Source organism: Sander vitreus, chromosome 2 (assembly GCF_031162955.1).
Source record: "Sander vitreus isolate 19-12246 chromosome 2, sanVit1, whole genome shotgun sequence".
Lineage (NCBI taxonomy): Eukaryota > Metazoa > Chordata > Actinopteri > Perciformes > Percidae > Sander > Sander vitreus.
Genome location: NC_135856.1, coordinates 28,008,412 through 28,024,072, shown reverse-complemented (window position 1 = coordinate 28,024,072; position 15,661 = coordinate 28,008,412). Strand labels below are relative to the sequence as shown.

The following is a 15,661-nucleotide window of genomic DNA, read 5'->3' as shown; positions in this document are numbered from 1 at the left end:
TAATGGAGCCTTTTTTACACTGTCGTGTTTCTTTAGAAATAAACAATGGACAAAAAAAGTCTTTAAACGCTTCAGATGTAAAGTTATTCACTGTCAAAGTGACGTCAAAATGAATGGCAGTCAATGGAATGCTAACAGCGGGTGATCGTTTGGTAGCATCAAAATGGCGCCATAGGAGGTTTGAGTTCTGAAGCAAAGCTTATCCCCTTGACCCATAGACATAATATAGTATAACACTGTTTCTGCTTTTCTATCATATTTATAGTGTGTGATTTGCAAAATACCTATCATAGCCTACATCACATATCATAGGGTGACCAGACGTCCCCGGTTTCAGGGGACAGTCCCCGTTTTTGATTGCCTGTCCCTGGCTAAATAAAGAAAAAAAACTACCTCTGTCCCCGTTTTGTTTTTGAAGTCACAACTGGAAATGTCCTCGTTTTTCTCCCTTTTCCCAGTTTTGATCTCGGACATCTGGTCACGAATAATATTATTAATATGTGAATATTAAAATACGCCGAACAGATTACACTGAGTGGAGCGGGTGACCGGTCCAAGATGGCAGCCCCACGGCTCATCAGCGCCAGTAGGCAGTAGCGGTTGATGCGGCGTCTACTCTATATTATGTCTATGCCTTGACCCCCTTGCTCCATATTCATGCGCCATCTTGAAATACGTTAGCCGGTAAGGGACATACAGGACATACTGCTCCACCTTTCGCGTTTTCGCTGTCACATGATAAACTCACAGGTGCTGCTAATGCTGCTAATGGGTATCGTAGCTTCCCGGCCCCAGCAAGTTTGAAGAAGGACAAAGACTTTCTAGATGATGAACACCTTATTTTATTCTTAGACTTTCAAAAAGCCGTTGACACGGTAAGCCACATATTTATTTTTGACACCTTAAACTTTTGAAATTTTGGTAAGAATTGTATTAATGCTGTTAAAACTCTGTACATGGGAGGAAACAGTTGTGTTAAATTGGCTAATGGAACCTCACCCAGATTTTACATAAACAAAGGTATCCGCCAAGGCTGCCCCACCTCGCCTCTTCTAGTTTTGATTGTAGCTCAAATTCTCTGTGATTTAATTCACAAGAGTACATTCAAAGGAATTACATTAAATGAAAGAGAAATAAAAATTTCACAGTTGGCCGATGACACAACCCTGTTTCTAAACAAATGAATCCCAAATAGGAGTTGCACTAAATGTTGTAAACCAATTTTCTGAAAGCTCAGGCTTGAATCTAAATCTTTCAAAATGTGAGCTGTTTTCTTTTAAAAATAAACATTTGGGTCAAATACGTGGCTCGTCTCTCACGAGCAGCATATTTATTTACTTCAATTGAAATACCTAAGTTACAATGTGCCAATCTAGACAAACTATTATATAACTTTATATGGAGGAAGAAGCCCCATTAAAATTGGGAAAAACATCTTGACTAATAAAATTGAGGAGGGGGGTTTATCGGTTATTGACTTCTCACTCTTCAATGAGATATTAAAAATCAACTGGATTAAAAGAATTTTTTTGTTTGTGGAACATTGTGCCAAACTTTATCTTTGAAAAACTTGGTAAAATCACATTCTTGCTTCAATGCCCATATACTCCATTAACATTTGACTGCCTGTCACATTGTCAAACTTCCATAAACAGGCTCTAACTCATTGGTCTCTTCTATACAAACACAATTTCTCCCCTCACAAATGTTTTATCTGGAACAACATGAACATCATATATGGAAACAAGACTCTCTTTATAGAAAACTGGTTTAAACATGATATTCTACTGGTAACCCAATTATTAAATAACTCAAATCAAATTTGAACTTATGACGACTTCACCCATACATTTAATTTCTATCCTCCAAGAAAAGAATGTGATATTGTAACCAGAGCTATACCCCATGGGATCATCACCTTACCCCTTTTCAATGTTTTTAAACTTGACTTAAAAAAAATGTATAGATTGTATTTCTGGATTAGAGGGTAAATCAGCATCAAAATGTATGCAATCTGATTTAATTTTATAATTAATTTGACTGATTTTTACTGTCTGATACTCTGGCTATGTACTTTTGTTGTTTATCATTTTTTACTGACTACTTGTTATATGATATTTTTTTCATCTGTATATCTATTGACTGATTATTTTTTTCTCATTTTTATTTTTTACTTTCTTACTTATTTTTTTATTCTTTATGAAAACATGGTCTGTAACAAAATGATTTGTGTTGTACAAGTTCAATTTCCTTTTTTGACAAATTGTAAAAAATGTATTCTGCAATAAAAAATAAATAAATAAAAAAAAATTCTCAAAAAAAAAAAAAAAAATTAATTAAAAAAAAGTTTGAAAAAGGAAACATGGAGGGGACCACACATATTCAAAATCCAAATTTCAGGAAGAGGAGTCTTCTTCTTCGCCCAGAAAAAGAAAAAGGATATTGGAAAGAGCAAGAGACCGGCTTTTTGAAGCGTGAAGGCTACCGTAGCTGTAATACGTACTTTGAGCTGCGTGGTGCGAGAGAGTTGATTGCGATATATGATCTCAACGCTAGATGGGAGAACTTTCTACATATTGGACCTAAGATAACTTAAGAACATAAGGTTTCTGTATGGGAGGGGTGGGGTCATTTGACTGTTAAAACTGACTAAAAACGGTGCAAAAGCTCATGGGAAAAATATATATGTTCTGAACGGTTTCTGGCCCAGTTAAAGTGTTCTGTTAATGTTTTGGGTGTGCATTTATGTTATCTTGATTTTAGTTTTGTATGGTTGATTTAGTGTTCATGTTTATCTACTTTTATTGTTGCACCATGACTGAGACCCGGGGGGACTGATGTGGTCTGGACAGTGAGGAAATGTACGGTTGAACAACCATGCAGAGCATGTTGGAAATTACAGTCTATGCAATGTCATCCTTTCTGTTTTACTGGAATGAATGTGCTGAATACATTCTTCTTAGTATTATACTGTTATAAAGACAAAAACATATTTATAAGTTTTAATTCTTATCATAGTTTTGGTAAGTAGAGCCTAATGTTTCATATTTATTAAATTTCGAGTAACATATGGTTACTAATGATTGTTAGTAATGACTACTTATATGAACTTGATTTGTCTACTGCATCAAACTACCGGTCTGTGCTAATACAACTTGATCTGTTAAGTTTCACCTTGTCTAAAAACTTAAACGGTTTAAGGCAACTGCTTTCCACGCAAAAAAACAGTGTAATATTTGTAGAATGTAAACTCCTCATTTCACTTAACATTATTTTAGTGTTTTTTTTTCATCCAACCTCACTAAATCTACTGTGACTGAATAGAAAAATGTTGATGCTAAGAGTGCAATTCATGTAAAACAGAGGTTGCTGAAGACAAAGAGTCTACAAATAGTTTCTGGCAATTCCTTAGCAAATGAAATCTAACAGAACCAGACTTAAACAGTCATGTAAGGTTTAATTTATACATTTATTCTGATCACAGCTGTACAGGAATGCATCATCACAGCAGAAACACAACCTTAACCCAACCATGGCACAACAGCCATCACAACACATCCAGAACTCAACCATGAATTTATGTACAGGCTCAATCAGCTCACCTCAATTCAATGTCTATAATTATCATCATTATTATTCACATAGAACAATCTGTCTCTCAAATATATCTTTGTTTTCAAAGAGCATAAAAATACAATTGGACTCTTCATTGGGATGAACACTGGTGGTTGATCCACCGTCTGGCCTACATGGGGGACCACTGAAAACTGGGGAGCCGAGGAAGAGCAGAGCAAATTTTATTACAGCTTACGGGGGGGGCGGCTTATACAGGCTCATACAAGGTTTCTCAACGGTTGCAGGAGGACTGCAGACAGGTTGATGGATTTAGGGATCATATAGGACTCACAACTCAACCTATAAGCTACTTTTGACGTAACAGACACAGGAAGGAGCGAGGGTTTGTAAGAAAAAACATTAACATGTTGGAGTGGAAAACAAGAAAAAAAGAAGACAACAAATAATTTTGAATATATAAAAGAACACTACCAAGGCACAGAGAGATGCAGACTTAGTAAAACGGACACAGAGGGATAAAAAAAGGGCTGGGGGGAGACAAGATGGAAGGTGGACAGATTAGAGGCAGTTTCACTAACCAACACTAGAGAGAGCTCTAACAGCTCAAATACCCAGGTATATTATAAACTATGTATGTAACTGGATGTACTATATAAAGCATTGAAATATAGGATTATCTTTTAAAAACACTGTTCACTGCAGCAGGACAAAGGGATACACCGCATGAGTGTGCTTCTATATATGTGTCTTTGCATGTAAATGTGTGTATGCAAATGTGTAGATTCATTTCCAAGCAAGCCTCCATAGATGGAGCTAAACACCAACAAAGCGGAACACCAGCGAGATTAAAACCAATGTAATGTAATGTAATGTAATGTGTGTGTGTGTGTGCGTGTGTGTGTGTGTATGTTTGTGTATGTTTGTGTGCGAGTGTCTCAAAATTCATGGACACACATCTATATTGTCGTTCTGATCATTAGAATAGCTACTGTACGAGTGGGAGGACGTTGACGTGAGCATCAGCAGGGACTACACACACTCGTAGCGACAACGACGGCAGCAACAATAACAACAACAGCAACAACAACAACAACAACGTGAAGAGAGACAACACACAGGTCAGGAAGTCCGGCTAACCACAATCCTCCACTCACACAGAAGAGAAATAGAGGCTACGATTCATCTGGAAAAATGCATCCTTTTGACATCGCAGGAGTGGGACAGACTCAGAAAGCGGCCTGTCTCTCCATGTGCTTTTAAAAACGCTCTCTGGTATCTCATCTGTATGCATCTTGTCTATCTATCTAGCTATCTGTCTATCAGTCAGTTTATGTGCTTATTTTTTATTATTTTTTTGCAAGCAATATGCTTATCTGTATGCCTCCCTTTCTGTCTGACTGAGTTAGCATCTCTGTCAGAGTCTGTAGAGATAAAAGGATGAGGAAAATGATTGTGCTTCTGGTTCCACACAGCCATCTGAGGCTGGGCGGCGGGGACGACTCGCTGGGCTGCAGAGGTCAGAGGTTGTGTGGGAGCGGCCTCCTCGCATTGGGAGGAGTACTAGAGCTACTGCGCCAGACGAAGAGGACGCCCTCCTCGGTATACTGTACAAGGCTACATGAGAAGCGCTCACGCAAGAGGGACACATGCTCAAACACACACGCACACACTCTCAGAGCGCCAGCGTCGAGCCTTGGGAGAGTTTTCTTAATACACCTACACATGATGGGGGGGGAGGGCTTGTTGGAGATGAGACGTGGGCGAGAGATCAGTCGAGCATTGCATCCAGCTGGTCTGCCAAGTCGTCAAACATGGTGCCGATGTCGTCCAAGATGGAGACTGTAGACTTTTTGCTAGAAAGAGAGCTGGGAGATGGATAGCAAAAGAAAGAAGAGTTTAGCTGATAGTGAGGCAGACACAGCACAGTCACAGCAGTAGTTTAGAAATGTAAAGTGAGTGTGAGCTGGTTTTGGAGCAACATTAGCATTCATTTGCAGTCATGTTTCTAGCCACCTGGCAAATATAAGTCAAATAACCAGACTCTTTTAGCTCTGCTATTGGTCTCTACCAACCCCTGAGGGAAATATCTTGCTCTCAAGCAGCTTAATGCTTCACTATGTTCCCCAGCTAGTTTGATCATTTTGTCCGTTTGTTATTTGGTGCTGGCCAGGTAGTGTACGGTGAGCTTTTAGAGCTTTGAAGCTAAACACATCTGCCTGTTGCATGAACGACGGAACGATTAAAACCACTTCACACATGAAATCAAAACCCCCTTTTTGATTCTAATTATGGTGTGCATTACAAGTCCTGCTGCCGCTGCTTCACATCAGAAACATTACTGTTAAGCAGCCACAAGAAATGCAATGTGTTTGTTTGGTTGTGCTGTAAAAGGACACTCCGTTGCTCTTCTGTTGTATTTCTGAGAAATTAGCTGCTCAAAGTATTTTAAAACGGCCTGGCTGTTACCACGGTAATCAAGGGTTTTGCCAAATTAACCAAGTTTACGTCATGGCAATCGGTTATAAATACCCCATCGACCAACCTTGTTTCTGTCTGTTTGTTTTGACGTAAGGCTTTAAATTCTACAGTACACATCAGCCCTAGCAACCGTTGCTATGGCACAGAGGCCAGCCACAGGCACAAATCAGAGCGGTGGAAAATTTAGAACAGTTCATCGTTTCAAATGGGAACAAAACTACAACTGACCCAGAATTATCAAGTGATTTATAACGCTGGATGTTTTTCAGGTTTCTACAAAGTGTAAACTTTAGATTCAGCTGCATTAACCTCAGTGAATGACTCGTGGGCGTTGTAATGGGCTTCTCTCATTCAAGGAACACTTCAACATTTAAAATAAATATGCTTAAATCACTTTCTTACTGAGGTGAGGGTTAAAATAGTTGTGTGTAAGCAGAGGTTTTGGTAGAGGTCTCTTCTCTTGCCATTTCCACTGAACCACAGCTGTATTTCCCCAAACAACAGTTACAGTAGGGGACTCTCCTGAAACCACAAATTCTTGTTTTACACTTCTGCTTTAAAGGTTATATTTGTCACATCCATAAACAATATGTGTTATGAAATGCAAAGTGGCATACTCATGAGGGCCCACCTAATAGACAGTGTGAAAAAGGAAATATAAATGATAGAAATTCGAAGACAAAAAAATAGAAATAGATGTGAAATGTACATACCAGAAACTATACAATAAAATTGTATAGGCTACATGCATGCAAATGTAAATGTGCAGGGCACTGCATGGATTCAAGATAGAATGTGTAAATTAATGAGTTTTACAGTTGTTGTAATTGTAGCTACAGGCTAGCTGTCCCCCCCCCCCCACACACACACACACACACTTTTAGTCATTATGCAAAGCTAGGCTAACCACGTCCTGACATTAGAGTGGTATCGATCTTCTAATTTCCAACTCGGAAAGAAAGTGAATACGCATATTTTCCAAAATGTTGTAATATTTCATTAAGATGTTATGGAGTATTATATCAATCCAAGCCTTGGATGTGACCCAACTGTCAGTTATCAAAACAATATCTATGCAGAAAATGCTTTTATTTCCCCAACACCATTGCCTGAAACAAGTCCTCCCACTTCGGAGCTCCACATTGTGTGAGGAGAAGCTAATTTATGCTCGGATCCTCTCTTCATCAATGTGGATGCCAACAAGTGGTCCCAAGAGATTGTTGTTGGATATAAATGGTACATTCAAATGGCAAAATCTGATAATTAACTTCATAAAAACTCACTCATTTTGTGCGTCCTCCTCTTTGAATTTATGTTCAACAGCTTGCACAGCTGCAGCCAAGGAGGCACTGGTCTCCTCCAAACGATGCTGCACCTCCTCTTCCTCCACTTCCTCTACTTGACTCTCCGGCTCCATCAAATTCCCTTTCTCTCCTCTCTTCCGCTCTTCCTCCTGCTCCTCGTGCCTCTTGTGCTCTCTCTCTCTCCTCTTTTCCTCTTCCTCTCTCCTCCTCTCCTCTTCCTCCTCCACCTCCCGTCCTCCCAGCAGGTCAATGGAGAGGCCGGCGATGGAGGAGCGGGGAGGTTTGACAGGGTGTGGCGAGGGGGTGGAGGGACTTTGAGCCGGAGAGGGGGAAGTCAGAGGGAGTCCCGGAGAGAGGGAGGGAGCAGAGGGGGTGTCAGGAGCTGGAAGAGGGGCGGCAGAGAGTGGAGAGGAGGGTTTGGGGGCCGGGGTGGGGCTGGCTGCAGCTGGGCTGGTAGCAGCAGGACTTGGGCTCATGGCAGCTGAAGCTACTATTGCTTTGCCTGGTTTAGGTGCTGTTGGAGGCCCACGGGGTTTCGGGGATACAGGAGGAGGTACACGCTTCGGCTCTGGTCAGAGAGAATCAGAGAGAAAGCTGTCAGTTTTCTTATAGACTGGAATACTCACACATCTAAAAGACAAGAAGGAGATTGGTACTGGATATCTAGCAAGATATCTATTATACGGATGAAGAGCATCTTTGGTCCAAATGTCACCAATAACAAAACATTTCAGGAGAGCTCTGATTATTACTTAGTTGAGCTAGCAGTACAAAACCTTCAATTACTAACTTTCTGATAACAACCTCGACGTTCCATGTTGCAATGTTGGTAGATCGTCTAGGGATCAGAAGAATCAGATGAAGAATTATCACGCATTTCTTTTGAGGATATCCTCCCTGTTGCTCAACATAGCAACACGGGAGTCTCCTCGATAAAAGTACTGTAGGTTTATGTTATGATCTCAATTTCCCAAGGTGATGTCTTTTCATATTTTGCTTGTCTGAACAACAGTCCAAAACACAAAACATTCAGTTTACAATTATATCAAACTGAGAAAAGAAAAGCAGCAGAGCTACATATTTGTAAAGCTATTTAACAATTATTTGCTTATCAAATAGTTGCAGATTCATTTTCTGTCGATTGACTAAACTCATTACAAATTATTGCTTTAAAGCGCCTATGTAGTAGTAAAGACGCATACGATATAACTGCGACGTCCCAGATTTGACTCCAGCTGGGGGCCTTTGTTTCATGTCATCGCCCTATCTCCCTGCATTTCCTATCTGTATCTCTACTATTTCTATCAAATAGAGGCAAAATGCCAATAAAATATAGAAATGGAGATCAATAATCCCATTACTTAACATCACAGTTTCAACACCAGGACTCTGATGTAAAAGGACTAAAAGGAAACACAAAAATCAATATCATCGGAACACTATAATCACCTTAACAATCTACACATAGTGGCTTTAAAGTGATATGTCTACTGAGGGACTACACACATTAATACACAGAGAAGCTAAACTCACTAGACTAGATGCCAAATCATCAGTTTAGTGTGTACATGTATGTGTATCTCACCAGGGCTCTGAGCTGTCTCAGTATTATCGGGCCCTGGTATGGGGACCCTGCGAGTCGGGGTTGGGGGGTCAGTTTGTGTCTTCTTCAGGGTGACTGTGGATGGTTTGGGTGAGACCGGCGGCTTCAGAGACTTCCTAGCCTCCATCCACTCACAGCTCTCTTTGTTTGCCTCCGTCCTATCAGAGAGCTCAGACACAGGCCTCCGCCTCAGGACCACACTGCCGTTCTGCTGCGGCTCGCCTCCGTTTTTCTGGCTATCCGTTTGACTGCCGGGAGAGTCTGATTGGTTATTGCTTTGAATGACACTTTCTGTATTCTCAGACGTGCGTTGTCTCCTGCGTATGGTGTCAGAGCCAGTTTTCATAGTAACAGCATTGGTATCCATGGATGCAGGCGCTTCAGAGTCTGTTGCCAGAGGACGCGGCCTCCTTCGAAGCGTCGCTGTGCCGTCTGTGACTTCTGATGCTGAGGATACCACAGTCGAGCGGGGCCGCGGCTCTGGACGTTGCTGGGCTGGTTGCCGAGGTAACAGGTTGATCTGATCACCAAGGAGACTTTCTGTTCCACTGATGGTCCTGCGCCGACTTAAGACATCATCCTCCTCAGATCCAAGACCGCCTGCGCCTGCCTGCCGACGAAGTACAGGTGGACTCACCTGGAAGTCATATGATTGTTACATATGCACTTAGTTAATAGACATTTTAAAATCTGATTCTCAAAGTCCAAACCAAACACAAAGACACACACACCTGTAGGTAGTTGGTGCTGCCTCCCAGATTCCTCGGCAGGGTTTTGGCTCCACCCACGATAGATGTTTCCAGCATAGCGGCGAGGCTGCGAACACTCCCAGAAGCCCCCTCTGATCTCTCCAGGCCCGCTGAGTCCTGAGATCTTAAAGCTGATCCCAGGCTGCCGCAGTCACTGGCTCGCCGCTCTCGATAGCTTGGCAGCCCGAGTAGCCCTTCCACCTGTCCCACTTCCTCCTCGTCACCCCCGGTAATGGAAGAACAGGACCGTTTAGGTGGTGTTGGGGGCCGACCTTTCCGACGGGGACGGAGGGTGACAGATGATTGGCTGCGGTTAACAGTGGCATCATTAGGGGCAGTATGTGCGGAGCTGCTGCGGCACACAGTGGCGTATCTAGAGTCTGATTCTGAGCCAATTAGACTGTGAGTTCTCCGTCGCTCTTCCTCCTCACTGGGCAGGCGGAGCAGCGGCACTGACGAATCTGCTACCATCTGGGTGGAGGGGCGCGGTCGAGCCCTGGGGGAGGCCTGCTGGGTCCGGCCATGTGGGGGGGTTTGTGGTGGGTTTTGTGTCGGTGTGTGGGGAGAGGTCTGTGAATGTGTGAGACCTGGGCGAGGTTTGGCCAGCGGACTGGGGGCACCGTCCCTCTGCTTCCTCACCTCCCTACGGGGCTCTGTACCGGTGCTGCCACCTGGGCTGGATGGAGGTGTAGAGGGGCTCTGAGGAGGCTCAGAGCTACTTCCTACCCTCTGTAGCTCCTTCAGTCTCTTCACTCCCAACATCAGCTTCTTCTGATGGCCTGAGGGGAGGCAGAGGTGTGGAGGAGAGGAATAGTTACGGTATGTTTTGTGGAGCGCACAAAACGATTGGTAACAAGTGGGATGAGGACTTCTGTCTTTTATTCTTATAAGTTTTGACAATCATACTTGTGACAACTTGTGACTTTGACAATCATCAAGTGAACTAAATCAAAGGCTTTATATCTCTTCTTGCCTTGTTATTATAATATTTTATTCACCCCACTACTATAATTGGAGAGAGCTTACAAAATGTAACAAAATGACAACTAATTATTATGACCTTCATATACAAATATAACATATTATTACAGCTTCTACACCAGAGCCATCACTGAAGTGAACTCCACAAAACAATGGCCCCCCCTACCACCACGCCCCTCAACATTATCACAACACTCCACACCACAGGACTAAAACTGGATTAATATTTTCCATAATGTACAAAATGGCACTTCTTTTAATTGCTTAATTTTATTATTATTTTATCTTTCTTTTTTATTATTATTAGTTTTTCTGCATGACAGGTACGCATATGTGTGTATGTGGCGTGTAAGTTTGCGAGCATGTGTGGAATGATCATGTAACCTTATCAGGAGGTGCACTGCAAATTTAGTTGTATAATGGGCAATGACAATAAAGGCATTATATTATTACTGCACTATAATGTGAGCGTTGTGTGTGCTTTTTCAGATATGTGTCATGCACATTTCGGACCGTCCCTTCCAAATTCACCATTGATGGCCAGAGGGTTAAGGGGGATCAGGAGTTAAGTTAAGTTTGGGGGGGACACGCAATGGAGAGGGCTGGGGTACAGGGGCAAAAGTCTCAGGATCTAGGTGAGGGTCAGGGTCCAAAGGGTGCTTACTTCTATTCTTAATAATGTAGTTGTGCCTCACCGAGTTTAGTAATGCCAATCTCTTGCAGATCTTCAAGGCTGATGTCGGAGATGAAGTCAATGTTTTCATACCCATTTTGCACCAGAACCTGGTAGTACTGATTAAGACCCAGGTGAGACAGCCAGTCTGCCAGATTGGCCTAAAACAGACACAAGGACACACAAACATGGGCACATTATAAAATGCTTGTGCACAGGTTACAAGACACAGAGTAGAATTCTGAAAAAGTAGTTTCTTTACAGACTGGAACAGTTGCATGTGTGCATATACTGTATGCTTGTGTTAGTGCAGCTGCCTAAACTCAAGATCTCCCCCTTTTTCTAATTTGTGTAGTACACGTGAGAGCCTTACAGGCTTGTGGTCTGGCAGCCAGTCTGTGGAGGGCAGCTTGCTGATCTCTGATGTTAACTTCTTTCGATGTCCAGGCTTCATGACCCCAATTGCCGTCAGGTCCTTACAATACAATACAAAGCACACTTACTAGTCACATCAGGAATTCATCACAACTACTGTAGGTGTTTTTTCTCTTACATGTACATGAGCTGTGTGTGATATGCCTTAAGGAATATTTTTGCTTTGGATAATCTCTGATGAGTATCCCCTGCCCTTAGGGGCTTTACGTCATACCACTGTGTCTGCTTCAATACACAAACACACACATACACACTGGTACTAAAAACACACTCAAGGACAAACATGGGGTAGTGTTTACAGCACAGACAGCAACACACGGCCATGTGTGAACACAGGTATGTAAATGAAGCAGACAGAGTATGAGAAGTGACTGGTTGAGGCTCAGGACTCACACCGGAGGATCAGGTGACAGAGACAGGAGGGTCATGATGACATCATCCACGTCAGTGGGGAGCTGATTTAAGAGCTGTGCTGGGCAGAGCCTTGACAGACAAGGGGCGGGGCGTGAGGGGGTCAGGGGTCATGACCTTACCTCAAGGGTCATGCGGCTAATGGTGTCTAGATCATATCCCGCGGTGAGGAAGTGGGTGGTGTAGAACTGCAGCTGAAACTCACCCAGCCACGCCACTACTGCCTGCTTCTAGAACACAGAACACAAAACACTACTGCCTGCTTCTAGAAGAGTCCACAGGCTTCTTCTAGAGCACGGTACACAGACCAGTTCTAGAACACAACATAGCAGCCGGCTCTAGAACACAGGAGAGTAGACTGTTCTAGAACACAACATAGCAGCCGGCTCTAGAAACAGGGGAGAAGACTGTTCTAGAACACAACATAGCAGTCGGCTCTAGAACGCAGGGGAGAAGACATATTATATTATAAGACTATAGTATTTTTCTTTTCCTTTTTTGAGCGGAGCTGCTGGAACGCAAAATACATTTCAGTGTAAACTGCCAGTAAAGTTGTATCATATTGTATTGTAGAACACAACATAGCAGCCTGCTCTAGAACACAGGGGAGAAGACTATTGTAGAACACAACATAGCATTCTGCTCTAGCCTGGGAAAACTCTAACGAACTCCCGGCAAATTTGAGATTTGCTCTGCTTGTCAGTCTGGCCAAGAGCCCATTCAAGCCCATTTCCAATTTTTCCAAATCAAGGCACCAATCACAACCGTTGAGGCGGGCTTTACACGATGACGATAGTGCAGCGACGGCAAGCAGCATTTTGTTTACATTCAACATGACGGCCACCGAATCAACCCAATGATGCCGCTGTCGCTGCTACGTCACCCGGATCGTTGGTCTGACTGGTTGAAGGACTATCCAATTGCACCCAGAGGTATTTGAGCGGCATCCGTTGGTGACGGCCCTTTGGAAAAGGACTATTAATGAACGTTCCTCGGGGTCTGGTGTCAACCAGGCTAATTCTGCTCTAGAACACAGGGGAGAAGACTATTGTAGAACACAACATAGCATTTTGCTCTAGAACACAGGGGAGAAGACTGTTCTAGAACAGAACATACAGTAGCAGCCTGATCTAGAACAGAGGACAGGGGAGCAGACTGTTCTAGAAAACCAGCACAGTAAATTTCATTGTAATCCCAAAATGTAACCCTGCACTACAACAAAATCTAGAAAGCATTCACCAGCAAGGAAAGGGAACCTGTTCTGGAACACATTATAGAGAGCAGTTCAACTTGTAATGCTGTCTTTAGCTTACAGAACAATAACCAAGGTGCACAATGCCAGCACAAATTCAAAGAACAATACCGCCTATATTTATGCTCAAAAACATAACTGTTTAATACTGTTTGTTACATACTGCTACTAAAATACACTTCAGGTTTTCAGTTTTAATACTATAAATGGATCTCTCTAGAATACACATTACTCCACTTAGAGTAAGTGGGAAAGAGTGCTTTTCTAATTTGGGTTGACGGACCTTTTTACAGGTCAAATTTGATTTTTTTTTTTTTTTTTTAAAACCACTGGCATCGATGCTATATTTTGTGAATTAATTACGCGTCAAAGACTGTTGGATGAGATCAACCAATCAGGAACGAACACTACTGCTTTGCTTCCGTCATGGAACATTGCTGTCGCCTGGCAACCAATAAATATACGGCGTCTGCTTGCTTCTACAACACAGAGAATTTGACCCTCAGCGTCACAGAACACAGTGCTGGTTCTCGAGCAGAGCGGCAGCATGTGGGTGTCTCAGTGTGGTGTGAGGACAGGGGGTGGGAGGAGGAACAGAAGGCAAGACAGCAACTGACTACTCAATGTGTCTGTCACTCTGCCTGTCTCCATGGTGACACACTTGCATGCCCATCCTCAGGGTGTCATCTGTTCAGGTGCAACACAACCACCCTGGCAGACACCACATGTGCCCACTGAACCCACCCTTGTAGATGGCTTTCTCTTAAACAAAGGCACTGGTTGAGAGGAAACAGAAAGAACAGAAAGAGGAGGCTCCAGAGTGAACCAATCTGCCATCCAAGAACTCACTTTCCCATCATCCTCCTCTGCTTTCCGCTCAAACGACCGCTGTTCATGAACTGTGCAACTGGAGGAGCCTTAGGGTGGACATGAAAGGTGAGACAAGGGAGAGAAACAAGAAGAAAAATAATAAAATATATTACTTTTAGCAGTAAAGGGCAATTTTGTTATTTTACTCTTTTATATTTTGTTAATGAAATCCATTTTACATAAGCCATTAACCACACATAGTGTATTTCAAATACAGCCCCAGTAGCCCTCAGTAGACTTTAGCTGGTGACTTTATGTGGTGGTATGCATCAAACTAGTTATTTATAAAATGCTTGTCTTTCTGGATCCTGGAGTTTCTTAATAATTTCTTAGAACAGAGTTTGTCACTGATTATTACAAAGAAACATGTACTTATATACAAATTATAAGGAAAATGGAACCAAGTACTGTACTTCCTTGATCAAAGAAAATGGAAGACGCTTGTGTGGTGTTTCCATTTACTTATGAGTTCAAACTTTTGCAGTTATTTCTAGTTAATTATTTACAGGTTAATGAACAGCTTCTTCCCCTGGCATCAATTCTTACTACGATTCCATTCTAATAAATGATTAAAACAACTTAAGGAACTGAAACTGAAATGGTACCTTGTTGCAAAGCCAAGCAATTGTGTTATCTAGTGATTAAGTGCAGGATGAGGATCGGTGGAGGAATTAAATCAAGCCAGGTTTATATTGCCTGTGTAGTCCATTATAATTTTGGCAACAGCGTTTAGGGTTGGCTGGCTCTATGGTGCTGTTTTAGCACTACACTTCCCACGTATCACTTAAACCAGTAGAATGACAGCAGACTAAAATATGCTAATGGATATGCTTCTTTCAAAGATAGATTAACAAATGCACTACAACTACAAGCACAGTGCCCATGTTTAAGTGGGATACCTGAGACACCATATTAATGCCACTGTATGTGTACATAAATACATCAAACATGTTTTATAGACCCTGTGCAAATGTACAACTTTCCTTAGCCCCAAGTAAAAACTCAAAGAAGAAGAAGTGTGCAGCTGCTTAGACTGATGTGAACTTGTATATATGTAAAAACTAACACGTTACCTGTGGTCCCTGATCCAATATAATCATTAATAAAGTTATTACAATAGGCTGTGTTTAATAAATTATTGCAAAACTTGCCAGTCTAAACTAGATTTACTGGTTTTATATGTTTTTTGTTCCTTTAATTCTAAGGTCAATGTTATCCTATTGCACTTTCCTCTTTTTTATGTTTTTCTCTTTGGATGTTACAGTAAAGCATTTGTCGCTGCTCAGTAACTAATTACACTTTAGTTTTTATTCTGCATATTACGAGCAT

General features: G+C 42.1%; 1 protein-coding gene across 2 annotated transcripts in view; it reads right to left on the bottom strand.

The window, feature by feature from the left end:
* Window positions 1-3,437: 3,437 nt before the first annotated feature.
* The window catches only part of LOC144526426 (caskin-1), a 32,402-nt gene continuing 20,178 nt past the window's right edge, over window positions 3,438-15,661 (bottom strand). The window contains exons 14-21 of one of the 2 annotated variants that reach the window (XM_078263909.1): window positions 14,312-14,379; window positions 12,333-12,440; window positions 11,738-11,839; window positions 11,387-11,525; window positions 9,693-10,489; window positions 8,944-9,598; window positions 7,338-7,926; window positions 3,438-5,441 (exon numbers count right to left, since the gene is read on the bottom strand). In XM_078263909.1, the coding sequence (XP_078120035.1) occupies window positions 5,345-5,441; window positions 7,338-7,926; window positions 8,944-9,598; window positions 9,693-10,489; window positions 11,387-11,525; window positions 11,738-11,839; window positions 12,333-12,440; window positions 14,312-14,379 (2,555 nt within the window). In that variant the 3' untranslated portion in view covers window positions 3,438-5,344. The remainder of the gene's footprint in view (window positions 5,442-7,337; window positions 7,927-8,943; window positions 9,599-9,692; window positions 10,490-11,386; window positions 11,526-11,737; window positions 11,840-12,332; window positions 12,441-14,311; window positions 14,380-15,661) is intronic. The other variant, XM_078263915.1, reaches the window with a different exon arrangement.